The sequence below is a fragment of the Coprinopsis cinerea genome (assembly GCF_000182895.1).
Source record: "Coprinopsis cinerea okayama7#130 chromosome 3 map unlocalized cont3.3, whole genome shotgun sequence".
NCBI lineage: Eukaryota > Fungi > Basidiomycota > Agaricomycetes > Agaricales > Psathyrellaceae > Coprinopsis > Coprinopsis cinerea.
In genome coordinates, this window is record NW_003307542.1 from 1,049,701 (window position 1) to 1,075,773 (window position 26,073).

At 51.5% G+C, this 26,073-nt stretch overlaps 10 protein-coding genes across 10 annotated transcripts; 5 read left to right on the plus strand and 5 right to left on the minus strand.

Annotated features, from left to right (window-relative positions):
* Positions 1–125: 125 nt before the first annotated feature.
* CC1G_04524 (hypothetical protein) lies at positions 126–3,414 on the plus strand (the record flags this gene model as incomplete). Its single annotated transcript, XM_001830039.1, has 3 exons — positions 126–569; positions 622–887; positions 936–3,414. 3 exons carry the CDS (start codon positions 126–128, stop codon positions 3,412–3,414), a joined length of 3,189 nt encoding a protein of 1,062 aa, XP_001830091.1.
* Positions 3,415–3,974: 560 nt separating this feature from the next.
* On the plus strand, positions 3,975–4,473 carry CC1G_04525 (hypothetical protein; the record flags this gene model as incomplete). The annotated part of the gene is made up of 2 exons (XM_001830040.2): positions 3,975–4,254; positions 4,379–4,473. The coding sequence occupies 2 exons, from the start codon at positions 3,975–3,977 to the stop codon at positions 4,471–4,473; spliced, it is 375 nt and encodes a 124-aa protein (XP_001830092.2).
* A 568-nt stretch (positions 4,474–5,041) lies between these two features.
* On the plus strand, positions 5,042–7,019 carry CC1G_04526 (ATP-dependent DNA helicase RecQ; the record flags this gene model as incomplete). Its single annotated transcript, XM_001830041.2, has 5 exons — positions 5,042–5,185; positions 5,237–6,726; positions 6,793–6,876; positions 6,930–6,950; positions 7,001–7,019. 5 exons carry the CDS (start codon positions 5,042–5,044, stop codon positions 7,017–7,019), a joined length of 1,758 nt encoding a protein of 585 aa, XP_001830093.2.
* Positions 7,020–7,370: 351 nt separating this feature from the next.
* On the minus strand, positions 7,371–10,564 carry CC1G_04527 (hypothetical protein; the record flags this gene model as incomplete). The annotated part of the gene is made up of 4 exons (XM_001830042.2): positions 7,371–8,093; positions 8,145–8,601; positions 8,658–9,700; positions 9,752–10,564. The coding sequence occupies 4 exons, from the start codon at positions 10,562–10,564 to the stop codon at positions 7,371–7,373; spliced, it is 3,036 nt and encodes a 1,011-aa protein (XP_001830094.2).
* Positions 10,565–10,674: 110 nt separating this feature from the next.
* CC1G_04528 (hypothetical protein) lies at positions 10,675–12,463 on the plus strand (the record flags this gene model as incomplete). Its single annotated transcript, XM_001830043.2, has 2 exons — positions 10,675–10,830; positions 10,871–12,463. The coding sequence occupies 2 exons, from the start codon at positions 10,675–10,677 to the stop codon at positions 12,461–12,463; spliced, it is 1,749 nt and encodes a 582-aa protein (XP_001830095.2).
* Positions 12,464–12,554: 91 nt separating this feature from the next.
* Positions 12,555–13,472, minus strand: CC1G_04529 (DNA-directed RNA polymerase II subunit). The gene is made up of 6 exons (XM_001830044.2): positions 13,420–13,472; positions 13,076–13,345; positions 12,972–13,022; positions 12,850–12,915; positions 12,730–12,795; positions 12,555–12,679 (listed from the first exon to the last, which is right to left on the minus strand). Exons 1-6 carry the CDS (start codon positions 13,429–13,431, stop codon positions 12,632–12,634), a joined length of 513 nt encoding a protein of 170 aa, XP_001830096.1. The 5' UTR covers positions 13,432–13,472; the 3' UTR covers positions 12,555–12,631.
* Positions 13,473–13,938: 466 nt separating this feature from the next.
* CC1G_04530 (epoxide hydrolase domain-containing protein) lies at positions 13,939–15,256 on the minus strand (the record flags this gene model as incomplete). Its single annotated transcript, XM_001830045.2, has 3 exons — positions 13,939–14,703; positions 14,774–14,857; positions 14,909–15,256. The coding sequence occupies 3 exons, from the start codon at positions 15,254–15,256 to the stop codon at positions 13,939–13,941; spliced, it is 1,197 nt and encodes a 398-aa protein (XP_001830097.2).
* Positions 15,257–16,367: 1,111 nt separating this feature from the next.
* CC1G_04531 (pre-mRNA-splicing factor rse1) lies at positions 16,368–20,591 on the plus strand (the record flags this gene model as incomplete). Its single annotated transcript, XM_001830046.2, has 12 exons — positions 16,368–16,593; positions 16,646–17,037; positions 17,092–17,379; positions 17,457–17,611; positions 17,657–18,024; positions 18,077–18,486; positions 18,541–18,782; positions 18,839–19,051; positions 19,107–19,275; positions 19,323–19,643; positions 19,706–19,837; positions 19,890–20,591. 12 exons carry the CDS (start codon positions 16,368–16,370, stop codon positions 20,589–20,591), a joined length of 3,618 nt encoding a protein of 1,205 aa, XP_001830098.2.
* Positions 20,592–20,694: 103 nt separating this feature from the next.
* On the minus strand, positions 20,695–22,643 carry CC1G_04532 (pre-mRNA-splicing factor SLU7; the record flags this gene model as incomplete). The annotated part of the gene is made up of 6 exons (XM_001830047.1): positions 20,695–20,762; positions 20,823–21,251; positions 21,302–21,650; positions 21,703–22,409; positions 22,461–22,580; positions 22,628–22,643. 6 exons carry the CDS (start codon positions 22,641–22,643, stop codon positions 20,695–20,697), a joined length of 1,689 nt encoding a protein of 562 aa, XP_001830099.1.
* Positions 22,644–23,106: 463 nt separating this feature from the next.
* Positions 23,107–26,049, minus strand: CC1G_14133 (hypothetical protein; the record flags this gene model as incomplete). Its single annotated transcript, XM_002911554.1, has 2 exons — positions 23,107–25,837; positions 25,988–26,049. The coding sequence occupies 2 exons, from the start codon at positions 26,047–26,049 to the stop codon at positions 23,107–23,109; spliced, it is 2,793 nt and encodes a 930-aa protein (XP_002911600.1).
* Between the last annotated feature and the right edge of the window lie 24 nt (positions 26,050–26,073).

Consider the following 26,073-nt stretch of genomic DNA (forward strand, 5'->3'; position numbering starts at 1 on the left):
AACAATAAGAGAGGCAGAGTGAAGACAATGGCAGTCGAGAAGGGAATAAACAGAGAGATAATGGGACTCAGCATTTCGCTTCTTTCGCCTCTTCAGCCATCGTCGCCGGTCGACTTGCTTGACCAATGTCCTTCCTTACGACCCCGCCAAATGAACACACAACACTCACCTCCTACCTCCAGCTGCCCCACCTCTTGTCCCTCACATGGCTCGCTTATCCTATCCTTTCCTTGATCTTCGTCGCATTCAGGCTTCAAGCGTCCCTTGCTTCGTCAGAAGATGCCATTTCCAGCGCGAAATCCAACCTCCTCGCCAGCTGCAAGGCTGCTGAAGAAGCAGCGACCTCGACGGCCAGCTTGCCACGCTACATGGCGATAGCCACCAACCAGCAAGTCGCCGACGCCGTCAATGCGACCCTCAGAGGGGCCCGAGCTGCCCTCATCCTCACCCTGACTGTCATGGAGGCCATCATCAATTTTATCATCGACCTCTACCGGTCTATTTTCCTCTGCTTTCTGGAGTTGGTGGTGCGAGGTGGAATTGCTATTCTGGTTGGTGCTGTTGAGGAGGTGCGTAGCCGTATTCTATTGTTTTTAGTGACGATTGACGAGGAGAATGCAGATCAACAACGTCCTTGCCACTGTTACGTCTGGTTTACGAACACAAATTCAAGCTAGCGTTGGGACTCTCAACAACGCACTTCGGGAAACCATTGAGGGAATTAACCGAATCAACCCGTTTGGCGATATCCCTGTCCCTACATTTGACCCTCCGAACCTTGACGGTTTGGACAATGTTTCTCTCCCGGATTCGTTCCAGGAGAGTTTGCTACGACTTAATGATACCATCCCGACTGTGAGCACGATCAAGGAGAAGCTTCAGGACATGTGGGTTTTCAACGCTACTCTCGAGTCTGTATGCTGATGACTGTATAGCATCGGCACTCCCTTCGAACTTGTCAAACGTGATATCAACGACACCTTTGCTGCTGTTTCTTTCTCGGCCGACACCCTCCCCGTCCCAGAACAGAATAAGGTTTCATTCTGCTCAGACCTCGACCTCTCTGTCGTCGACGATGTTGGAAACGACATCGTCAAGTCTGCCAAGATCGGAATCGTCATCCTCCTCGTTATCGCTCTCGTCCTCATCGGCCTCAACTGTCTCTTCACCTGGTACAAGTGGCGCTGCATGCAGGCTCACCTCGAGTACACCCGCCAAGCATGGAACACCGATCCCACCATGCAAACCAAGGGTTCCATCTCCGCCACGCCTCAAATTGCGTTGAGCAACCACAACCTCATGGTCCTCCAAGCCAACTCGGAACACCCGTTGGTGACGAGGATTACGAACCAGCTCTCCCAAAAGCTTCGACTCTCGCCTCGGACTCACACTCACATGCAGTGGTTCTTCAATTACATCTTCCACCCTCCCGCTGCGGCGTGTCTGCTCATCGGAGTCTTTGGTCTTCTCCTCATCGAGATTCAACTTCTCGCCATGGGCCCGTTGGTGAACAAGTACCAGGAACAAGCCGCTGAAACGACCAAAGACTTTTCGCTTCTCATTGCCAACTCGATCAACGAGAGCATGCTCAACCAGTCTACGATCTACGCTGCCGAGATCAACGGCCGTGTCGATTCAGTCCAAACCACAATCAACGATGGCCTCTTTGGCTGGGTCGACGGTACAATCGTTCCGCTCAACACCACGATCAACGAGTTCTACGATGACATCCAGAACGCTGTTCAGACCGTGTTTGGGGGCACCATCCTCGAGACGGCTGCGACAGAGTTCATTCGGTGCTTGATTGGGAGCAAGGTGGATGCGGTTGAGAATGCGTTGACGTTCTTGCACGAGAATCTTAGGGTGGACATGCCGAGGGTGAACGATACCGCGTTGATGCTCTCCCCAGAGTCAGTCAATGAGGCTTCGGCGCCTATCGCTGCTGCTGCCATGGGTGGAGGCACGGATGACGACCAGGGTCTCATCGGTCGCCTCGTCAACTCGTACGCCGATTCCCTCCGCAAGGAGCGCGTCACCTTTGGTATCTTCCTCGCGCTGTGGGGCGTCGTCGTCCTCATGGGCTTGTTCGTCCTCTTCTGGCACTCCACTGGCAAACCACTTTTGGAGAAGAGGAGGAGACGCAAGTACGAGAAAAGCAAGGGGATGCTTCCGGAGGGCGGATTCGTGGTTCCGTATAGGGATGGAAGTGCTCCGCCTTCGAGGGATGAAAAGAATCTTGGAGGTGGAGGGAACGGAGGAGTCGGGTTGGCGATGACAGGCGATGAGCTTCCACAGTTTACACCTCTTCCTTCGCCTCGCCGAAGTGCCTTCAAGCCATTCTGGAACCCTGCCAAACCCGACGCTTCTGGTGAAGCGAAGGATGTGGAGAAGGAGCCTAGCCCTATGGCACAGGTTGCCGCTGACGAAGTGTCCAAGCTCAAGGCGTTCAGGCTGAAGTTGATGGGGAAGAGTACTGAATCGTTGGATGCAGATTCCAAGGCTTCCGACAATCCACCTGGGCTGTTCGGTAAAGTGAAGGGTGTATTTGGGAAGAAGGATGCCGATCAAGCGCCGGATTACTGGACTTCTTACAACGCCTCGTCGGACACTGTGAACGCTAACACCGCGAGACCCAACATTCGAGTTATCGTCGACACTGACCAAGATCGTGAAGACACCTACGGCAACTCGTTCCGTCATTCCGCCGACATCGAAGGTGCGGATATCTACACCCCTCCACCCAATTCGCGCTGGTCGACTTCACCTGGTCCCACCAAGACTAGCTGGAACTTGAAGAAGTTAACGCTCCTTTCGCCCAAGAGTTCGAATAATAAGAAGCTGCCTGCGGTTTCCGGTTCGTCGTCGATCGGGCCCATCCCCCCGTCTATGAGCGCGGCTGCCTCGGGCCTCAAGCGTCAGCCTAGTGTCCCGACTGATATTGGTGCCTCGTTTGACGATCCCTTCATGGCAAGCGTCAGTGTCCCCAGGAAACCTTCACCCATCGTCCCTGGTATATACCCGGTCCCTTTGCACGCTGCAGCACCCGCGATAAACAACAACCCGTACCAGCGCGCCCCTTCCCCTCCCAAACGCTTCGTCGCACCCTACCTCAACGACCCTTCTGCACTCTCCCGCAACACCTCGGGCTCCTCCGCCAGCAAGACGCATAGGAGAAGTTCGAGTCATCCGGCCGCCGTGTGGAGGGTAACGAATGCTGCATCCACTGATCGGCTGACTGCTAGTCCGATGAGCAGCCAGGTTTCGTTGCCTGCGAGGATGTTGACGAGCGAGAACCCGTTCATCACCCCGTTTGACGATGAGCATCGGGTGGAGGTTGTTAATCCTTCGCGGGGGGAGGTGAGGAAGAGTATGGCGGTTAACCCCTTCTCGAATGCGGCTGCCGTTGCTATCTAGATCTAACTCGCCTGGCTCATGACCCGACTCTCGACGACCATTCACGAAACACGCGCACGTCTTCTTACATTACGCATCGCATCGCTTCCCTTATTTTCTGCTTACCATATACCATCTTAATGCCTGACCCTTGACAGACTGCTTTTCTCTCTCTCATTTCTCACCCATTCGTTGCTGGATCAAACACATTTTTACAATCTTGCTGTAGCACTACATTGGACCGGATTGGATTGTTTCGATACTTATATACTGACATACATACTCACGTCTGCTCTCGCACACCATCTTCCTCTTCCGCTCCCGCTCCATTCACGCACGCTCTTGTTCTCCTACTACTACACGTAGCAATGTTTATTAAATGACATCACTACGACGCAATTTTCGTTTTGTTTTCTGACATGCATTTTACCTACTGCATTTGTACCAATTACTGTACAGAATTGTTTTTCTTGCAATAAAAATGTTGTATTTGTATAAAATGAACTGCTTCTTTTGACGCCAAGGCTGTTAGGGTAGGATGGATTTGAAAAATGTGGTTGGTAGGTTAGGAGCTAGGTGCCATGGCGTACCTCATCGTTTTTGACCTGTGTGTGACGCTTCAGGCGCTCGTGTTGACTTTGGGCGCTTATACATTGCGTGGGGTTTGCTTGGTCAGCCAGCGACGACATGAGTTTCAATCGAGTGCACTGTGTTGGGCACGTTGTTCACATCAAGTCTTCCATTCAGTGACCCTCATTCTTTTTCATCGCTTCAAAATGCCGGAATTACACTACGACGATCCAGAGGTCCAACAGTACCTTTTGTCCAATGACCCACCTGGACAGGCGGTAGTCCCCGAGGGTGAGCCAAGGCCTTACGATCGCTGTTGCTATCCGCAGTGCTGCATATTCTGGCGCTTATTTCGCTGATTATAATTTCCTTCTGATTTGGTACTTTACGATAGGGTAGACTACCATTCTTGTAGTCCAATTGGACTATCGTTGCAACCTGATCATGAAAGGAATGAACCTTACTTCCCAACACTGGCCGATGTCGAAGGGGATCGACCCAACTGGATGATCTCAAGACACCACTCTCTTCATACACCCAATCGTTACCAGTTCACTGAAGTCGTTAGCATGGCAAGAAAACGAGGTCACATCTCTTCTCTTACCAAGATAAATCATCCGGATAAAGACCGGGCTCTGGAATCAGCATCCGGTATCGTGACACTCGTGACCGATTGAGCCAGTTAGCGGGTAAATGGGTAGGCTTGTCCCATTGGCCGCGCGTTTGGCTGGTGGGTCGATTCGGCCCTACTAAGGCCATAAACCCGATCGGACATCAATCGGGCCATCCTTAATTTGGTAGGAGGCCTCACGTGCACTGGAGGGCACCGCGTCGCGCGTCGTTGATCTGTTGGTCCTTGTTCTGTCACCATACCACATCCTCCAATAAGACATGTCTTTGCCCCCTTTCAACAATGTCGGCGCCCTTCTCGTGGTTCGATGATGCAAACAGGGCCTTAATTCGCGGAATTCTTGAATCGCTAATCGAGCAATGGCCCAGTGGACCCAGGGACTTTCAAGTAGAGGCCTGTGCGAGCGTTATGGAGAAAAGGCCGCTCATCGTCATCGCTTCGACAGCTATGGGCAAAACGGCGACTTTTTTCACGCCTCTTCTTGTTTATCAGTACCTTGGTGCAAACCCCAGACCCAATGTTCCATCCTTTTGTCCTCCCAAACCGGTGGTCTTGGTTGTCACACCTCTGGTTGAGCTCGGAAATGCACATGTACGTTGTCGATGACTTTTGGCTCAATGGCTCACTAAAGCGCTGCAATAGGCCGAGGAAATGAAGCTATTTGGGATACGGGCTGTTTCTGTGAACAGTCATACGTTGGCAGTCGCACGGGAGGAGGGGCGGGATCTTTACAAGGAGATCAAGCACTGTCAGTGGTCGATGGTGTTTTTGTCCGCTGAAAGGCTCACGTCAGACGAAATTGGGACGATTTTGAAGGACGACACCTTTCGACACAACCTCGTACTCCTGGGTATCGACGAAGCCCACGTCCTAGTCCCATGGTCTCAAGAATTCCGCGTCGCATACCGCCAGATGGCCCAACTACGTCATCGACTACCAAAACATTGCGCGTTTGCCGCCGTCACAGCAACACTCACTCAGAAGGGCCTCGACGACCTGTGCAAGGAGCTTCACCTCGTTCCAGGGTCATTCCATTGCCTACGAACTACGATCCAGCGTCCCAATATCTGCACTGCCGTCGCCGAGCTCACCCACCCAATCACGTCGACCTCGTTTCCCGACCTCAAATGGCTATTCCAGCCTGGCATCAAAGCGGTCGTCTATGTGGCCTCGCTTGACCTACAATGGCGGGTTGCATCGTACGGATGGCGCTTCTACCCTTTGCGCCGGCAACATCGAGCTGTTCGCCTTTGGAGCAGCATGACATCCGCGAGTTACAACCAGACAACCCTCGACCTCTTCGCCCAAGATCCGGAGACTTCTGTCATCGTTGCAACGGTCGCGTTTGGCATGGGAATGAATGTTCGCAACATTCAGTTCTCTATCAACCTCGGTGTCCCTGAGAGCCTGGAAAGTTTGGTGCAACAAAATGGCCGGGCAGGGAGGAACCTTATGATGGAGGCGTTCGGACTCACATACGTCCCCCAATCCATTCTCGACTCTCTCCGGAAGGACATCGCCGAACTCAACAACGACGACGCCTCACCTCAAGCACTGTATCAACGGGCCATCGCCTTCAAGAGAATCCGGGTTCCCAGTCCGAACACCACCAAGAAACCTAAGGAAGATCCAGTCGATCGCCTGGATGTGTATCTCCGGGGATTTCTTCTCGCATACCTTCTAGGCCTTTGCCTCGAGTGCGAGAAGAATATCTCTTTGGGAAACCCGCTTTATGACCCTGCTGTCACATGCACCGCCGCCCAACGTACACTTCCATGTGGCTCGTGTGACATTCAGTGGCACGTTCGCCTTCAACGCTACCTACCACCACCACCTCCACCACCACCACCACCGACTGTTTCGACCATCCCAACAGTCGCCGTACCGAGCGTGCCCGACACTTCCACTCCCAACACTTCGGCTCCACTTCTAATCCAGCTTGATCAGCTATGCGCAGCTCCAAACCCACCACCGACTTCAACATCGCAACCGTCCGAAGGAGCAACCACGGGCCTTCCTTCCAAGCTCACCAAATCCATGCTCGACAACCTCAAGCTATGGCTGGACGACTTTGCGCGCAAGCAGTGGAGCCAGAAGGACATTCCAGAAGCGCGCTATGCCCCGTTTCACAGGTATTGGAAAGGAATCCAAGTATCAGTCATTAGTCAACGGCTTTCGACATTTAATTCGTACACCAGTTTCGAGACTGCGGTTTCTGGGTGGGCATATCTAGAGGACGACGGTCCGCTTCTTTTTGAGCAGCTTACCAGACTGATCTCAGTGTACGTGAAGCACATTGAGGATGCCCGGATTGTGAGGAACGCAAGAGCTGCAGCTACGAGAGCACGAAACAAAGGTACGTCGATTCGGTGATTCTCGTGTCCAGTTACTTACATGATCTTCAAGCACTCACTGCTGCTCGTAATGCTGAAGCACGACCGGATGAACCGCCACCACAGTTGCCGCTGACTATTCGCATACCACCTCGTTCGACCTTATCACAAGTACCCGACTTCTTAGAAGACGAGTTCGACCCACCGCCACTGTCAACAATCATACAGGGAGTCCAACCCCCGTTGCACGTGCCAGACGAACTCAAAGACAGCTACAACCCCCCGGTTCTGTGCACAATCATAGATGGGTGCACCACATCGTCTCAAACCCGCAAACGAAATGCGAAGTCCCTCGGAAAGGAGAACCAGCCCACGGTTGCAAAGCGACTGCGGATACATACGACGGTAAGTCTAACTAGCTACCTATTGATGACATCCGTTTTCTAATCCTCCTCGTTGTCTCCTTCCACTACAAAGACTTCACCATCAACAGAGACCATCCGCGGACGAGGTGATGTCACTGGTATGTCCTCCAGCTCGTCTCGCAAGTCCTCGTCCTCTAACTCGAGGTCCTCATCCAGCTCAAGCCTCTCTGCCTCGCTCCCTTCCTCGATAGCTCCATACCCGCGTGCCTGTAGCCGCGTAGCATATTCGGACGACCGCGCAATAAACTTCTTTAACTTGCCGTCTACAATCTTGTCGTGCCCGACGGAAAAATCGTCTTGAACCGAGAACCCGTATGTCCGTCCAGCTCGATATTTGTTCAACTGGAATTGCCGTATATGACTGAGGAGAAGATTCCGTTCATTGTCGAGCTTTGGGTTGGTGTGACGTTTTGTCCGTGCCTGCAGTTGGACCCTCTGTTCCATTTCATCTTTCAGTTTAAGGAAGTGGTGGATGTTTCGGGCGACAACCTCGCGGTAGAAAGGATCATCGAAGGACTTCCCCTTGTGCTGAACCATCTCCTCCAGCCAGAAATTAAAATGCTCCTGCAAAAGGTCAAGTTCGATATAGCAACCCGGAAGACCACTCAAATTAACCAGCCAATAGAACATCAACGCATGTCGGAGTTCCGGGGAGAATTCCCATTTGAAGTTGCAGTAAATCTCGAGAAGGAAGGTTGAATAGAATGGGTTCTTGCTCCCAGCAAATGTGAAGATCCAAACCTGATGAACAACGGTGAGTGTAAGTGCGATTGCTGTGGAGTTTCGACTCACTTTGAACATTTCAAGCAATCGACCTGTGTCACCCTCGGAAACGGCAAGGCAGACCTCCCGCCACCACAGCGCGTCACGTAAAAATAAAGTGATATTGGCTGCAGCCTTATCGCTTTCCCTGGTATCGGGCGGCTGGGGAACCGGGAGTGGGTCGGGGTCTGGAATCGCAATTCCCTCGTCTTGAAGATCACTTGTCGCTGGTCCCGTACCTGGTGTCGGATTGGGAGCAGGATTTGCTGGAGTTGTCGATTGTATCTCTTCGGAGGTTGTCCACTCAGTGCCAACAGGTATGCCGGGATTCCTCATGGATTGGGAAGGAGTAGACACAAATTGATAGGCTTGTGAAGATGCGTGGCTATGAGACAGCCGTCTGGCGCGAGAGACAAGATCCCCAAAGGGAGGGAGGGTACTCATGTGTTCGAAGTGTTGTACGAGGTCGGTTGTTCTGAACTCCTGCCTGCATTGTTTCAGTTAATCATTTTGCTCGATACACAGATGAGAGACGACACTCACTCCCATACATTCAACACCAATGCCTCAAATGAAAGATTCACAAGGTGCTGGCCATCGTAAAAATCAACCTTTCGGAGATCGGCTGGCTGGGGACAACCGGTGAGCTGAGCGAAGAAGGCCAAAGAGCTTGGGTCGGTGCTGTCGCCGTGATGTCCTCGAACGACCCGCGATAAGTCAGTCCATTTGGCATGCCACACCTCCAGCAGTGGGATCATCCAACCAAAGCTTTCGAAGGTAAGCTCTTCAACTGAAGACTGCTTCCGCAGGCGAAGAAAGGCGTCAAATGTCTTTCCATCGCCGGAGAAGGGCCAGCAACGATTGTCGATGGATTCCTCCGTTATGCCGAGCTGAGTGGATGCGAAATCAATGATTGCTTCTCTCAGCTCCTGAACCTTCATCTCGTCTGCACTGTTCGTCGCCAATGGATATACCTTGGACTGAAAGTTCTTCGGACGCTCGAACTTCTTTAGGCCACTGTCGGAGAACTGTTTGAGGTGTTTTCGATGGTCGGAGTTGGAAAGCGAGGGTACATGATGGATGAGGACGGAGAGGAATTGGTAGGCGGCTACTCGTTCAAGGTGCGTCCAATCGATATCGTCCAGTATCATATCAGCTGTTAATGTGCGTCGTTCGTTCTTCGCCTGTCGTTCAAGCAGGTTTGTCAGGTTGAAAGCTTCTGGGTCGATGTTATCCATCTGTATTGCAGTTGCCGCCATTCCTTTGACCATTTCACTAACCCTCCCCAGACCGTGGTCGCGTTTCTTCTTGTAGGCTTGGATATTGTCGCTGACACACCACACATGTTTCCTCGACGACCTCTCACCGACCACGAGTTCCCTTACCTCCTTTCCTTGTTCTTTGGACATGTTTTTGAGGGCTCGATGGGTGGATGAGTAGGAAACGGACATTCCGAGTCGGCTCTCAACACGGAACATCGTCTTTGGTGCAAGCGCCGAAAACATCCAGATACCTCGACATAAAGGAATGAGGTTGGCACGATTGGATTTCGCAAAGGCGAGTGACATTATAGCATTAGTGCAAACCTAAGATGTCCGTTAAGTGTCACTACAAACATCACGGTTACGGACACGTACCAGTCGCTTCGGACGGTATTTAATTACCGGGCCCTGATCTTCTTCTTCATTGTAACCCGTGAACTTTAGCATGCAGTTCCAGAGAACCGGTGCGTTCTCCTTCGCAATCTGTGCACCCTTCTCAAAACTGAAGTCTTCTATCTTTGCCCAGCTAGCTCTCTCGTCTTCACGGCTCCCTCTGCCTCCTTCCTTCAGCTGGGCACGGATATGCAAGCCTGACCTCCTCTCTACCATCCGCTCAGCTTCTTCTCCAACCATATCTATGACGGCACGACTCGCAAATGTGGCAAATGCTTTGATGGCAAGGGGAATTTCCGTGAAAGGCTTCTTATCTTCAAAGGGGTGTGTCGTTGCTGGGGAGTCTCCTGTCTCTCGAGCATTTCTCCAAATCTCTGCTAATATTACCCCAAGGTGCGGCTTTGAGGTGCCATTAAAGAATGCTGTGAGCATACGTTGATGCTTCTCGCTTCGCGTGGCTCGATTAGGATCGGATTGGGCAGGGAGTTTGTCGAAAGGATTGATTCCATCCAGGCCACCTTTGCTCCGGGGATCACGCTTCTCGAGCCGGAAGAGGAGGTACAAAAACGTGGCGAGGTTGAGGTTATTGTCTGTTATGGCTTGAAGGACATTATCGACCTTCTGTTCAGCTGTTCGCGCAGATGCTCGAGGGGTTTTGGAGGCTGAGGGAGGAGGGGGAGGAGGCTGGGGAGGCTGGCCTCCATCCGGCCTTGGTTTCTGTGGAGTTTGAGCTCCTGGATTGAAAGGAATGGACCCGAACATCGTTGAGACGATGGATGCGTGCACGATGAACATTATTTGCGCCAATCTACAGTGATTGAGACATTCTACACCACGATCGAGCAACTCTACGGTAATTCAGTCAATAAATAGGTCAATAATTCGAATATATCCGAGACTGTCACATGACGTTTTGGGCTCTCAAGGCTCGCGTCTCCATCACCGAGATGGCCGAATCGACCCACCAGCCAAAGACGCGGCAAATGGGAGCAGACCTTTTCAGCCAAGAGATCGACTTCTCATCTCTGGCGATTAGGTCAGCAACGGAGACTAGTAAATGGGTATGTTGCTTTGAGGATACTCACCCTCTTTCGCCCGCAGCGCGTGCTGCCACTGGTCTACGAGGGCATTCATATCTTTGCGCAGGATTTGGGTATGTATTACAGCCACTCTCGGAAGCCACCATTACATGGAGAGCCCAGGATTCATTCGCAAGCCATGATTCAAGAGCAGAACGAAGACGCGATGGTCCAGGAACCCGCAATACGAAGATTGTCGCCAGAGTTATGGGATGCGATTTTTGACCGCGCATTTCTGCCTCTGTATATGATCCACCACTTCGACTCCCACATCGTTCACCCCAATTCCCTGGCAGGGCGCCACCTGGAACAGCAACGGCGGATCGTGACAGTGTGTCGAGCATGGCACCGCGCAGGTACACGGCTATTATACGAGAACATCTTCATTCGTCGACCCACTCAAATCCCTCTTCTTCTCCGATCCCTGAAGGAAAATCCACAGCTGGGACCGCTGATAAGAGGCTTCCGCTTAGGATGCGTTGTTCCTACTCGACTCACAGGTTCGACCTTCCCTCAGACAATTCAACTCGTTATAGACCGATGCCCCCGCCTGACCGCCCTTGAATTCACCACGATTTCCGACGGTCTGATGACCCATCGAACAATACTGGCGCCTATCGTGCGGAATCAAGGATCCCCAATAACGTCATTCACAATGCATTACACCAAAGTGCATGGCACTATCAGCCCAACGTACGACATCGGACTCAACAATTTACTTTCCAGCATGTCTTCCACTCTAGTCCACCTTTCGCTCGGGCTGGGCGAGCCGAACTTTCAATTTCTATCCGATACCTGTGCCATCCCGATACCGTCTTCCCTCAGCTTTCCCTGCGTCGAATCCCTTACCCTGATCCATCCCTGGTCTTTCACCAATCTCCGAAATATCGTGACATGGAAACTCCCATCCTTGCGTAACTTTACGATCCAGGTCCCCAGTCGCAGTGACCTGTTCAACTGTATCCCAGTCAATGCAATCCCTGATCTCCTCAAAGCCCATGGCCAGCATTTGCAATACCTTCACCTGCAGCCGACCTCAAATGGGGACCAATATCCTGTCGGAGGTAGCCAGATACAACCCATGTTGGACTGTTGCCCAGCTTTGAAGCACTTGATCGTCCACTCCCATATTGCATGGCCGATAGCGCACCCCACGGTCGAATGGCTCGACGTTTGGAACGTCGCGAGGGAACCAGCCCCTGGGTACTTGAAGCCATTAAACGAAATGCAGGAGACTTTCCCTTCCCTTCGTGCAACCCGGCAACTGTCGATGTCTCTTGTCCTCATCACCGACCTTCCTAACCAAATTCCTCCTCGACTTGACCCTCACGGGAACCTCGATGACGGCTTCGAATTACAGTTCTTGAACTTTCATTTGGTGTATAGGGATGGTGTTATCCGGAATGAGGGCTTCAATGCCCCATGGCCAGATGAGGATGAGGACGAAGACTCTTCATATGATTCGACGGACGATTTTTCGAGTTCGGAAGGGTCGACGGAGGGCAGCGATAGTGACGAGGATGAGGATGACGACAGAAGTGGAGAGAAAGAAGCGATGGTCGCAGATTCGTCTTGGGATGTCGACGAAGAAGAACCGCGATTGCCCGTTAGCTGAAGGAAGCAGGTATGCGGAGAGGGGTGCGAGTTCGGTAGCATGGAGGATTGAAGGGCGCATCGGCTATGGCCAGTCTGCCTAACGGTGAAGATGGTATCATGACAGTAGACATTACCTATTATACATATAATACAACGGTGATAGATTGAAACAGGATGGACACGGAATCTATTCGATGACCCCAAGGTGGTCCTCCTTGATCGTCCCGATAGCAAACTAGGCCATTCTCAGTCCGACTCAAACCAGATTACCACTGCTATACTCACAATCTCCGTCGCGTCAACACGCGTACCCACAATTTTTAGCCGAACCTTTGTGTTCTTTTCAATGATCTATGGAGGCCGGTATAAATGGACTGTAGAAGTGTATACAGGGCGCTTGCTTACCTGGTCTTCTGACGCGAAGGACGGTGGGTTGGAGTTGGGGTCAAATTTCATGTCCGGGTGGATGAGCTATTGTTGGGGATAGTTGTGAGACTTGGGAACAGGGCAAACAAGGGGGCGCGCACTTGATGTGATACGAAGACCGACAGCGGCCCTACGTCCGCGAAGAAGCCCATCTGTACAAGTTGTTGGGTTGAGCTAGCTGAGAAGTTACACAACGGACGCGTACCTTGTTGACGTTGTTTACCACACCGTCGACCACCTCTCCCTTGAACGGCTTGAACACTATGGCACGGTACCGTGTAATGAACTCTGCCTGACCACTTCCGCTAAGCACCATCCCCTTTCCGATATCCAATATCGATACAACTGCGATGATGTATCCGAATTGACCTGAACATGTTCCTTCGACGTCGTTGTATAGTTTGGTCTCGAGATATGAAAGCATTTGAGGTCCAAAGTAGGACGGGTGCAGCAGAATTGTGTGCGTGAGTTCTTTCTGGTTGCCATTAGGGGCGGATGAAGTGTATTCTTTCAGATGTTTATGTTATTTCCATATTTATCGTCACTCACGATGAAGAACATGGTGGTTCGGCGACGTCGCCCGCGGTGGTAGCGCTTTCGGTTGAGGTTGCAGACGACGTCGACGGACAAAGCGGGGCCAACGGTCCGTGCCAAAGTCAGGCGGAGATCACAACGGTTCGATCTCCGACTGAAAGGCTTACTAGGGGTCACAGGGCGGAATTGCCAATTTAATCCCCGAAAACATTGCCTGCAAATCGTTTCCACTGACCGTTTGTGTGTGCTAAGTCTGACACATGTTTTCCACGTGAACATCGGTTGCACAAATAGTATGTGCTTAAGTTTCCTTTGTTATCTTAGAGGTATATAATTTGCTCTTTCAATGTTTTCGCCCAACGTTAGGGTGCAGGCAGAGCGTGGACAAACGGTCTGTCGAAACGATGTGTCAGCAATGTTTTCGGTGATTACATAGGCAATTCCTGCCTGTGGGTCCCAAGTTCGATTCTCTGAAAGGCTGATTTGTGTTTCGAGAGAGACAAGGCGGTGATATAGCAGGGATCTCGGAGGTGTCTACTGGCCAGATAAAAGCGATCTACGTTCTACAGGAATAGACTTCACAAAACCAAGGATGTCTTCAAGTAGGCGATCTGGAACCTCGACGGCTGGGAAATGACCACCCTTGTCGTGCATCTTCCAGTATGTGATGTTCTCCGCAACACAGGCTTCAGCCCACCAGCGTGTCATATAGGCAATCTCCTGGGGGAACGAACTAATACCAAATGCAACTTGGCGTGAGATCTTTGGGTTCAATACCTCTTCGGCAAGGGTTTTAGCATTGGCAGCTTTGTAAATCCTGGCCGCACCCGCGCTGTCGGCGAGCAAATAGAGTATGGTCCATGTAATGACCTCCTCTTTGTCCCATACGTAGTCGGGCTCTACCCCTGCGTTGATCTTCTCCCGAATCCAGGCAAGCATACCGATGGGCGAGTCGAGCAGTGCGTGCGAGATGGTCTGCGGTTTCGTTCCTTGAATTTTCGAGTATCCGCTTTCCTCTTCGAAGAACCATTTTATGCGGTTGATGCGTTTCTTTTCCTCTGGTGTTAGCCACCCGATGGCGAGCCAGAACAATGTGATGGGGTTTTTGAGGGGAGAAGGGATGGGTGCGGCAGGGAAGTTGATGTGAAGTCCCACAACGGCTTCAGGATACTGAATAGCGACCGAACGAAGGATGAAGCTTCCCCAGTCTCCGCCTTGTGCGACGTAGTGCTTATAGCCCAATGTCACCATCAGTTTATGATACACTCGCGCAATACGGGCGATGGAGAACCCTGGACGCTACGGAAAGCCGTTAGAGCAGTTGAGACGAGAGTGAAGTAGGCCCTGCCTTTGCAGCGGAGGAGAACACGAATCCTGGGATGGTAGGTGCCACAATGTGGAAGGCTTGTTGCTTGGGGTCTGACGGATCAGTCAAAGACAGCAGACTTTTAACCTATGGGTGGAAGTTCAAAAAACGCTACATTGCGCGATGAAAGGCACGAACCTCGGTAAAGTTGCCCGGCCACCCATGAGCAAAGATCAAAGGGACGGCATCCTCTCTAGGGCTTCGGTGGTGCACGAAGTGAAGGTCGATAGTCTCGTCCCCCTCCGTCAGCTCCACTTTGAACATTTTGAAAGTTGAATTGAGTCTCGCTTCGACCTGACGCCAATCATATTGCGTCGACCAAAAGTTCTTGAGATCTTCCAGGACACTGCTGGGCATGCCATCGTCCCATTCATGTCCTTCGGGATGGGTGATGTCAGAGGGTATCTTCGCAGTCTTTACGCGATGGGTGATCCAGTCGAGGGTCTCGTTGTTGACGTCGATAGTGAATGGGCGAATGGCAGACATGGTGGGGTACTGAAGGTGTTGAGACGCAGTCTGCACCTTTAATACTCAGGACATAGCCGCGTCAACTCCTCCACAGGCTAGGTCCTTCCGTAAGTTTTACGCAGAACAGCGATGAAACAGCCGCCGATATCGCAGAGACCACACTAGTTTCATGATATCGGAGGGTTGCGGGTGGATTGGAAACTATTGGAGATGGTTACCCTGACTCATATCAGTGTCGCACCATACGCCTCCAAATGGGCGTAGCGCCGAAGTGCTGGAATAGCATGGAGGAGTGAACGACGGGCGCCTGTCGTCCTCGATGGTGTCAACACTGGTTAACTCTACCCGAGGGTAGTTTAGTGACCGGGTCCGGTGGAATAGACTCGCCGACTAGATTTCGAGACAGATTCAAGCGACAACCGAGGAATCCACAGCCGCAAAATTGTCTAAGACTAATCCTTTTCGTGGCATGTGCGTCCAGGCACGAAGAAGTCGAGGTTCCCGGCACAGTCCGATTTTTCCTTGCGAGTTTCAGTTGGCGAGAAGAAATCAGCACAGGTCCCAGAAACCTGGGATATTGTGTGAGGTGCTGGGTTTGGAGGTTCACCCCTCTGGGTCAGTGTTCAAAATAGGAATGCGACGGTACTCGGAGATGTCGACAGAGGAAGGTCAAAGACGGCTTCCGATTCATTTCTGACTCCCGAGTTGGTTTGATCGGAGTTGCAACTCAGAAAACGGTCGGAATGGGCTCAACCTCCATCTACCACCATGACCCGGTGTTTACTGAGTAAACCTATACCCATAAGATCTCGTATCGATTTGTGGATTAAATGGTAGGAATCCGTCCGTTGTTGTCATTATCTTTCTGACCTTGCTTCAGAGCGTGTTGATAATACTAGTATTGGAAGAGAGTCACGGCATGAAGCTGTCTAAAGGACAATTGTAAAGGGTTCATGAGATGATGGAACTCTACCTATTATCTGCAGTGCAAGCCTCGAGGCACTTGACTAGGCATACCAAACATCACGAGTTCCAAGAGTCATTCAGTTTGGGACTGTGGGTGCGACTGCTATTGTCTTCAGTGAAGTTGGGCCTGTGACTCGATTCTGGCAACTCTTTCCTCCTCCTCATGCACCTGTACAACTACACTCTTCAACCGTCTTCAGCGATAGTCCAGGCTGCTGTTGGCAATTTTTCTGGTCTCCGTCAGCAAGAGATCTTGGTTTCCAACGGCACTCGTCTGGAACTGCTGCAAGTCGACAACGACTCGGGAAAGTTGTCGACAGTCGCCGGAGCAGATGTCTTTGGATCCATAAGGTCTCTTGCGGCATTCAGGCTCACTGGTGGAAGTAAAGGTAAGCACAAGCATTCATCCTTGGGTCTTACTGAAGACTTTGATTCACAAAGACTATGCCATTGTCGGATCGGACTCGGGGCGGATCGTAATTCTTGAGTATGACCCCAAAACCAACGTTTTCAACAAATTACACCAGGAAACATATGGAAAGTCCGGCACGCGAAGGATAGTGCCGGGCCAATACCTCGCAACGGATCCTCGAGGACGAAGCGTTATGATTGCAGCAATGGAGAATTCGAAACTCGTCTATGTCCTTAATCGCGACGTGGCCACTAACCTCACAATTTCTTCACCTTTGGGAGCTCACAGAGCCTCGACAATTGTCCACGATGTTGTTGGTGTTGATGTAGGATTCGATAACCCAGTGTACGCGGCGTTAGAGGTGGATTATTCACAATCTGACCAAGATCCTACAGGAAATGCGCTTAGAAGGGCTGAGAAGGTATGTTCACTCGTTCCAAACTCGGATGACATCAAGTTCACTGTATTTATGCAGCTGTTAACCTACTACGAACTGGATCTGGGCTTGAACCACGTGGTTCGAAAGTGGTCTGAACCAACCGACCCTAGGGCAAACCTTCTTGTCCAGGTTCCAGGTGGCCAGTCTACCAATGGGGCGACGCACGACGGACCGTCGGGTGTCCTGGTTTGCTGCGAAAACCATATCATCTACCAGCACGGCGATGCCCCTTCCCATCGTGTTCCAATCCCTCGCCGCCAGGACCCAGTCGCGGACCCGAACCAGGACGTAATCATCGTCGCAGCCGTGATGCATAAAATGAAGGTACGCCTCTTATCTGTGTTAGCAGTAATCACCACGCCTTGACATCGCATTAGGGGTCCTTTTTCTTTCTCCTGCAGACCGAAGACGGTGATGTATTCAAGGCTACAGTTGACCACGAGGACGGTGTGGTGTCGTCACTCAAGATCAAGTACTTTGAAACAGTCCCTGTGGCTTCAAACTTATGCATTCTCAAGCAAGGACTCTTGTTCGTCGCATCAGAATTTGGCAACCAGTGAGTAATCATAAAATTAGAAGAACCCTCACTTACGTTTCGCAGTCATTTGTATCGATTCTGCAAACTCGGAGACGACGATGACCAGCCCGAGTTTTCTTCATCCTCGTACCCTTCCTATGGCATGGCTGAACCGGAGCAACCTTTGCCTCGCGCTTCCTTCGACCCACGGCCCATGGAAAACCTGATGTTAATCGACGAGTTGTCGTCACTAAACCCAGTCCTTGATGCCAAAATTCTAAAGCCGTCCCTAGACTCGGAAGCGCCCAAGATTTTTGCGGCGTGCGGACGTGGTCCAGCTAGTTCTTTCAAAATCTTGAGTCACGGGCTGGAGGTGGACGAAATGGCTTCCTCCGAGCTACCTGGTTTTCTGGCGCCCCATTCGTTGTGGTCAACCAAGCGAATGCAAACAGGTGAGTCAATTCACTGATAACGGTAGACGTCTACTCACTGCCTGCATTTCAGACCATTACGATAACCTCTTAGTCATGTCTTTTCAAAACGCCACCATCGTTTTGAGTATTGGTGAAAGCATGGAGGAAGTCAAAGACTCCGGTTTTCTAACCAGTATGCCGACTTTGGCAGTGCAGCAAATCGGCGAAAATGGTCTTATTCAGGTTCACACCCACGGTATCAGGCATCTAGTCGACTCTCAAGTAAACGAATGGAAGGTCCCACAGGGTCAAACAATAGTTGCAGCCAACACGAACCGCCGCCAAGTCGTTGTTGCACTCAGTTCTGCTGAGATCGTATACTTCGAGTTAGACCAGGAGGGCCAACTCAACGAATACCAGGATATGAAGGCGATGGGGAGCACTGTCCTTGCGCTAGGCCTAGGCGAAGTACCCGAAGGAAGGTTGCGTTTTCCCTACCTGGTGAGTATCCCCCATAAGAGTCTCTAAAATATTCTTCACTCACTTCCCGTGAAGGCTGTTGGGTGTGAAGACCAAACAGTAAGGGTGATGTCGCTGGATCCTGACAGCACCCTGGAAACTATCAGTCTACAAGCACTGACCGCACCTCCGTCATCGATATGCATTGCCTACATGCTGGACGCGAGCATCAACAAAGTCCAGCGGAGTATGTTTGTCAACATCGGTTTAGCTAACGGCGTCCTCCTCCGAACAGTACTGGACGGTACCAATGGACAGCTGACGGACACTAGGACAAGGTGAGAGAGATCACCTCTTGTAAATTAAATGTCCGTGGACCTGACCATTGCCGTAGGTTCCTGGGTACCAAGCCAGTCCGACTACTTCGTGTAAAGCTGAAGGGAGAAGACGCCATTTTAGCCATCTCATCGAGAGTATGGCTGAATTACTCCCACCAGCAGAAGATGGAGTTCACTCCTTTGGCATGCGAAACCCCTGAATGTGCCTCGTCGTTCACTGGAGAGTCGTGTCCTGAAGGCATCATATCTATTGCCAAGAATACTCTATCGTGCGCACCCTACTTCTGCAATATGTTGGCACCCTCTTCTGACCACCCCCTGCAGGATTTCAACCGTCAGCAAGCTCGGAATGAAGCTCAAACAGGAGTCTGTCCCTCTAGCTTTCACCCCTAGAAAGTTTGTCACCCATCCGGGTAACCGGTTCTTCTATTTGATAGAAAGTGATCAAAGGACACTGAGCGAGGAGGAAGAGAAGAAGAAACTCGCTGATTTGGTGCGTCCTAACTCTTCTCGCAATGGCTTTTGCTTACACTACTTCAGAACATATCCCGGGATGACCACCCCATTCTTCAACTCCCTGCCAAGATTTTTGGGAGGACCAGAGCATCAGCTGGCCACTGGGCGTCCCGCATACATATCTTCGACCCTATGGAGGCAAAAACAGTAGCGACACTTCCTCTGAAAGCGAATGAAGCTGCATTCTCCATTGCCGTGGTCCCCTTTGCTTCAACGGGGGGAGAGTACCACCTGGTCGTAGGCACTGCAATGCACCATTTGGTCACTCCACCGCAAGCATCAGCCTCTTATTTGAAAGTTTACAAGATTGTCAATGAAGGAACGGGTCTTGAACTTTTGCATGAGGTATGTCGCACCACGTCCAACGATAAACAGTTCGAGCAATTGACCCATCTTTCACCATGTAGACGCCAATCCAGGATAGCGAGTTACCACGCGCGTTGCTGGCTTTTCAAGGGCGACTGCTCGCTGGCGTCGGAAAGGCCCTTCGAATCTACGACCTCGGGAAGAAGAAGCTTCTTCGCAAAGCGGAAACCAAGGTGAGCTACTCGCTTTTTGCCCCAACGTGCTGCTTACTGAGCTACCATCCAGTCCCCCACTGCCATTGTATCCCTTGCCACTCAGGGTTCTCGAATCGTCATTGGAGACATGCAAGAATCAACACTGTTTGCGGTTTACAAGGAAGCGGAAAATAGGTTGCTCATCTTCGGGGACGACACTCAACCGCGATGGGTATCCGCAATGACCATGGTCGACTACAACACCGTCGCTGTGGGAGACAAGTTCGGCAACATCTTTGTCAACCGCCTCGATTCGACAATCTCTGATCAAGTGGACGAAGACCCAACCGGCGCGGGAATTCTTCACGAAAAAGCAACTCTTAATGGCGCCCCACATAAAACCAAGATGCTCGCCCACTTTCACGTAGGGGACATCATCACTTCAATTCACAAGGTTTCCTTGGTTGTCGGCGGACGCGAAGTGCTCCTTTATACTGGATTACAGGGGACGATCGGGATACTGGTCCCATTGACGTCTAAAGAGGATATCGAGTTCCTAACCATGCTGGAACAACATATTCGCAACGAACAAGGCAGCCTTGTCGGGAGGGATCATTTGAGTTGGCGGGGATACTACGTGCCGGTGAAAGCGGTAATTGATGGCGACCTATGCGAAACATACGGCGGGTTGTCCAGCTCGAAACAGAGCGCAATTGCATCGGAATTGGATCGCACGGTTGGAGACGTTTTGAAGAAGTTAGACCAGATGAGGGTAGCGTCCAGTGGCTTCTGAAATATCCATCCGTGTAGGACGGATGTCATGCGTCGAATTAAGAGAATAGTAATACATGTAAGAAAGGATAGATAGGAACAGTCAAATGAAAGGGACGCCGATTTCAGTCTTCTTGGTCGACATAATTGGCCATGGGATCTTCGGCCATACGTCTTGACATGCGGTAGGCCTCTGTAAAGTAACAAAAGAATCAGACCCAGACGGGAAATTCGACAACGGAGCAAAACGCACCCAATTCCTCTTCCGTAACTTCATGAGTGGAGCCCTCCACCGTGCTCCTCGACTTCTTTCCGTATCGATCAACATCCTCATATCCGCCCTTGGCCTTTCTCTTCCTCTCTTCTTTCAGTGCTTTCGCCAGTTTTTCCTGATCCAATACAACATCGCCCTCCCCAACCCGCTTCTTGGAGAAGTTCTGCTCGATCTTCTCCTTCCGTTCCGACGGCGGTTCTTCTTGCTGTTTAGATGACGATGTCGATGATTCGGCTTGGGACGAAGATGCAAGGAGCTGCTGCGCGCTTGAAGCCGTGACAGCCTCGATGCCCGCCTTTCCAGCACAGTATGAGATGTGCAAGAATGAGTGGCAACACGCGTAGCCCCATTGTCCGGTCGAGGGATCGTAGTACGAACCCCACACCGATGTGTGATTGTTGATATACACTAGTTCAACATTAGTGGCAAGAACGAAAAATCCCAGATAAACTACATACCATCTTCTGGATATTTCGATTTGACCTTAGCGCGCTCTTTGCCCTTAATGACTTGACCAGTGCGAGAGTATTCGACGTAATTCTCTGTCTGGCCTTGACGAAGTTCTTTAGGCGCTGCTTCAAGATACTCTGCACCACCGTATTTCGCCAGAATACTCGTCTTTGTAGAATCCTTGAGTTGCTCCTTCTTCTCCTTGAACTCTTGATGAAGGAGTTCCCCGGCAGTTGGGTTGGAGGTCAAGTGTACATCGTTGCCCCGAGCAGCCGCCTGCCATGCAAACAGCTGCAGTCTTTGGACTTCTTCAGCTTCTCCAGAGTAGCGAAGGAAGTTGTCACCGGCGAATTTTGCCTACGTGGATCGTCAGCCATAAATTGAGCGTAAAGTGTGAACACAGACACACCTCTTCCGGAGGAATGTTCTTCAGTGGTGCATCACGCATGGAACGGGTTTTGGGGTCATAGTAGGCACTGTCGGGGTCCAAGTTGATAAGGTATTTGGCGGTGTCTTCTCGGATACGTAAGTTTCGAACAGTGATTCGTGTTTTGGCATCCAATTTTTGACCAACGGCATCAGCAGCATCCGCATACTTGTCTTCATCCTCATCTTCCTCGTCACTAGAACCGAAGTCTGGATCCGCCGTCTTTCCTTCAGCCTTGCTCGCCTTCGCCACCTTTCGTACCGCAGCCAAATCCGTCGTGGTCTGGTTGTCGATTTCCTCCTCTCGCAACTTTTGACGAGCAGCCTCGACGGCGGCGTATTCCTCGTACACCTTCTTGTACTCCGCTGGGTCGTATCCATTCCACCTATCACGCTTGGCATCGTATCCCACTGCTACATCCTGGATAACCTCGTCCGCTTGGATGTCTTTATTGGTCCACTTTGCACCCTTCTTCCGTGGTCGTTCCAGACAGTCCTTCTTCTTATGTGTCATGGCACCACAGTTCTCGCAAGCACCCTTCCTGTACTTCTTCGCTGCAGGCCCCGCCTTTGCGCCTCTGTCGTACCAATTGTCGAGTTTGTTGCTCGTATCGTCATGCTCAGGGCGTCGTTGATGGCTTAGGGAGGGTGCACCAGTGTCGAGATACCATGGGGCCTGAGAGATATATTCTATTTACATCGTTCAAGTTTGTCCAACTAGGGGAATAAGACAGTACTTACGAGGAATATGAGGATTGATGGGTTTGCCCTCCTCGTCTAGTGCTGCAGGCGCTGTACCCGCTTTCCGCGCCGCATCAAGGTCCTTTTGTCTTCGGAATTCCTCCCTTGAAAGCTTCGTTCCTATAAGCTATCAGTATTGTCATTCATTTTCTAAACGGACGACGTACCAGTTGCTGAAGCCATCGTGTAGTCGTGGAAATAGGGAAAGCGGTGCAGTAATTGGGTTCGAGCTCAGCCTATGGAGGAAAGGAGGACGGCCGCTGAGTAATCAAGACACTGTTCCGTCTGAGTTTGAATCGGAGTCATTCGGCTTGGCACCCGAGTATTGATGCGACCGACTCGGATTCCGACGCGTACTGTTTCCTCCTCGACTGTTTCACGCTTTTCTTCTACCAGTATACAGGGTTTAACAGGTTTTAACAGGGCCCACTAATCACTTCATTATCTTATGTGCACAGTACCATTATCTGCATCTGACAGTGTGATACACATGGGTCTTTGAACTGAGTGAATGTCTTCTCCAAAGCTCTGGCTTTAGAACGTCTGGACAATACGCTTCTGAAGTTTCAAGGTAGGAGCGGGTGGAGAGCTGTTAAAAGACCTCCAAATTGTACGATTCATTACGGTATTCACTAACAATGTACCATTAATACCATCCTCGAGCTTTGGCAACTCTAAGCAAAATAGCATCAGCAGAAGATTGCTGAATACCTCTCCTAACATCCTTCTCCTCAGCGCTCACCGCAACTCTCCATTTCTCCAACACATCGTTCTCCACGTTCAGCGCCCTTACGATATTCGTAAGATACTCCAAATCCGATGCCAGCTGTGCAGCTCCCGCCGACGTCAGTGACGAGATCGAGGGCAGGACGTCTTTGGTCAGATGCGCCACGAAGGTGTGACCCAGGGAAATGAGCCAGGCGGAGGAAATGACCTCGGGGTCCAAAGGTGTTGGCTTGACGAATGCGACTGAAGTGCGGCGATGGTGACCACCGCCGGGCTGACTCGAAGCTTCCGGATGCTGCTGTTCTGAAGCTTTCAACATCTCCGGGTCCACATAGGGGAGAGTTTGCAACGAGAAACCCAGTGCGTCATCATCTGCATACACCTCAAAGAGACGAGGCAGGTTCAAGAGACCCTCTGCGACTCGCTGCATAGAGTCACTGGGGGAGAGCGAGAAGGTTGGGATGTTGAGGTCGGCAGCTAAGGCACTTTGGGGGTCCTCCCTCGACGACCATATGGCGAGCGACGGGTACGTAGAGAGGTGAAGGCGGAGGGGAGAGAGGATCGTCGATTGCATTGAGACCTGGCACGTCTTGGCAAAGGTAGACAACGAGCTCCGCGTCTCCGTCAAGAGAGGCTCTGGTGTAGGCGGTTGTTGGAATGTTGACTGGCGGAAGGAGCTCGAGTGCGGAGTAATCAAGGCCGTGGTAGGTGGGTGTGTTTCGTCCACACTCGAAAGGAGAGAGAACAGCTCTGCTGAATTAAGTGTTGACTGCTCGAGTAGCTGTGTTTCGCCCTTCGTCGCCGCGATCGTGAAGTTCTGAGGGTCTGCCTGTGCCATTCGGAAATGTGATGAAATTTGGGTTAAGAACGACCTCAGTTTCGTTTCGAAGGTGGTAACGCGATCCGATACCGTTCTCGCTGAGCCTAACATGTGTAGCATGAGCTGGATGGCGGACCAATCTTTTGCAGAGTAGTCAAGATCGGCCAGATCCAGCTCCGAGGACGATGGTGCATAGTTTTGGGAGCTCGACGGTTGGCTCCCCAACTCTGCCGTCCAACTGTCCACGAAGGAGGCAAAGAAACCATCCAGCGCTTGGACCAGGCCCGCCGAACCGTATCCATGCGTGAATGATTTACATCGCACCATGCTCCCTTCGGCAATTCCGACAATATCCACCGCCCTCTCCCTGAACAACCTTGCACGCTCCAAGTCCTGGATGTTATCCCTCGTATCAGAGGAGATGATCTCGAGGAGCGAGTGGTCCAGGAACCTGCGCTCAAGGGACGAGTAGTCAACCTGGAGGTCCAAGAAGGGTTGGAACAGCTCCTGATCCCATTCTGTGCTCTCCGATGTACTTGAGCCTCCCCCAAGGGTAAGTGATGCAGGGCGTGGTTGACCGGGACGCCAAGAGATGGACATACGACTGGACCGCCGTCGGTGGCCAGATGGCCGTTCTGAAGGACTGAGCTGCTTCGGTCTCGCAGTGTCACTGTCCTGAAGCTTCTCCATAACTTTCCACACTCCTGTGGCAAAGTCTTCAGTGGCCTTGAGGACCGTCACCAATTGCGAGAGGCACGCCTCCCCATGATAGTTGGTAAACGAGGAGAGTCGGTGAGAGAAGGTGGGTTGGAGGGCCGACATAGTCGATGAGAGGAAATGTGCGAGGGTGGCTGGTGGATCGGGGAAGATGGACGATATGGGGTTGCGCTCAGCGTTCAACAACGCGAGGAACGACGAGTAGAACTTGGGCAGAAATTCCGCAAACGATTGCCGAGGCCCAGTCGCGGACTTGTCATTATTATCGCTGTCGGAAAGATTCGCATTCTGCCACAAAGTGACGATGGTCGTTCTTCTTGCTGCGTTGTAGTAGTTCCTGAATTCTGATTCGCGTTGGATGACGGAGAAGATGGAGAAATAGTCTTTGCAGGCGGCGACATCCTGCGAGTTGATGGCAGCAACCAAGGCAGAGCTCAGCGACGCCTCCAGCTGGTTCTGGAGGTTGACCATGAGGGCGCGTCGAGGATCGTATTCTGGGGTGTTTTGGAACACAACCATACTCTTGCTCGCTTCTGAAAGTCGCTCTGCAGCTTTGGCGTAGCTGCGTTCCCCGATGAGCGTGGTGACCTCCATCTCCAGCGTGCTCCAGCTTTCAGCTTCCTGCAGGACCTCCCTCGCAGATTCCATACGGTTCTTGATGGTATCCAACTGGTGTAAGTTGTCCAATGCGGCACTTGTGTCTGGAGGAACGACATCCTTCGATTTCTTCAACACTTCGACCAATGAGGATTGCAGCGATAAGGCCCCATCCTTCATGAAGTGAACATCGTACGCGAGTCGAGGAATTCCACGCGAAACATCGTCGATAATCCGTTCCAGCTGGGCCGACGTGTCTTCACAAGCGATGTCGAGAGTCGATACCAACTGGGTGATGTATTGGTCGAGCTTGGTGAGGTCTGCATTGCTCGGCGTGTTCAGGTTGTCGACATTTTCTTGCGCGTTTAGCGAATCATTTATCCAAGCTGTCACATCGTCGTATTGCTCGAGAGATTCGATGAGCTTAGCGGTCGAGCTTGACGATGGTAAAGACATGACATGCTCAAGCCATTCCGGACTGGATGTCCTCAGTTTTGATGGGATGATCGGACTCGTCCTGTAAGGGACGCCGAACGCGAACCACAATGTATTCAGGGATAGAACGCAAATGCAAGGGCATATGGACTGGGATATGTATTGTCCAGGCAGGAGAAAACGAAATATCGGAGACCTTCTGGCAACCACAACCTACATAACCACAACCTACATAACAGCAGGAAGAAACGGTATAGAAACGACATTCACCTTCGAGCCTTCTGCGCCTGCCATGGGAGCAGGTGGGCCCATAGCATC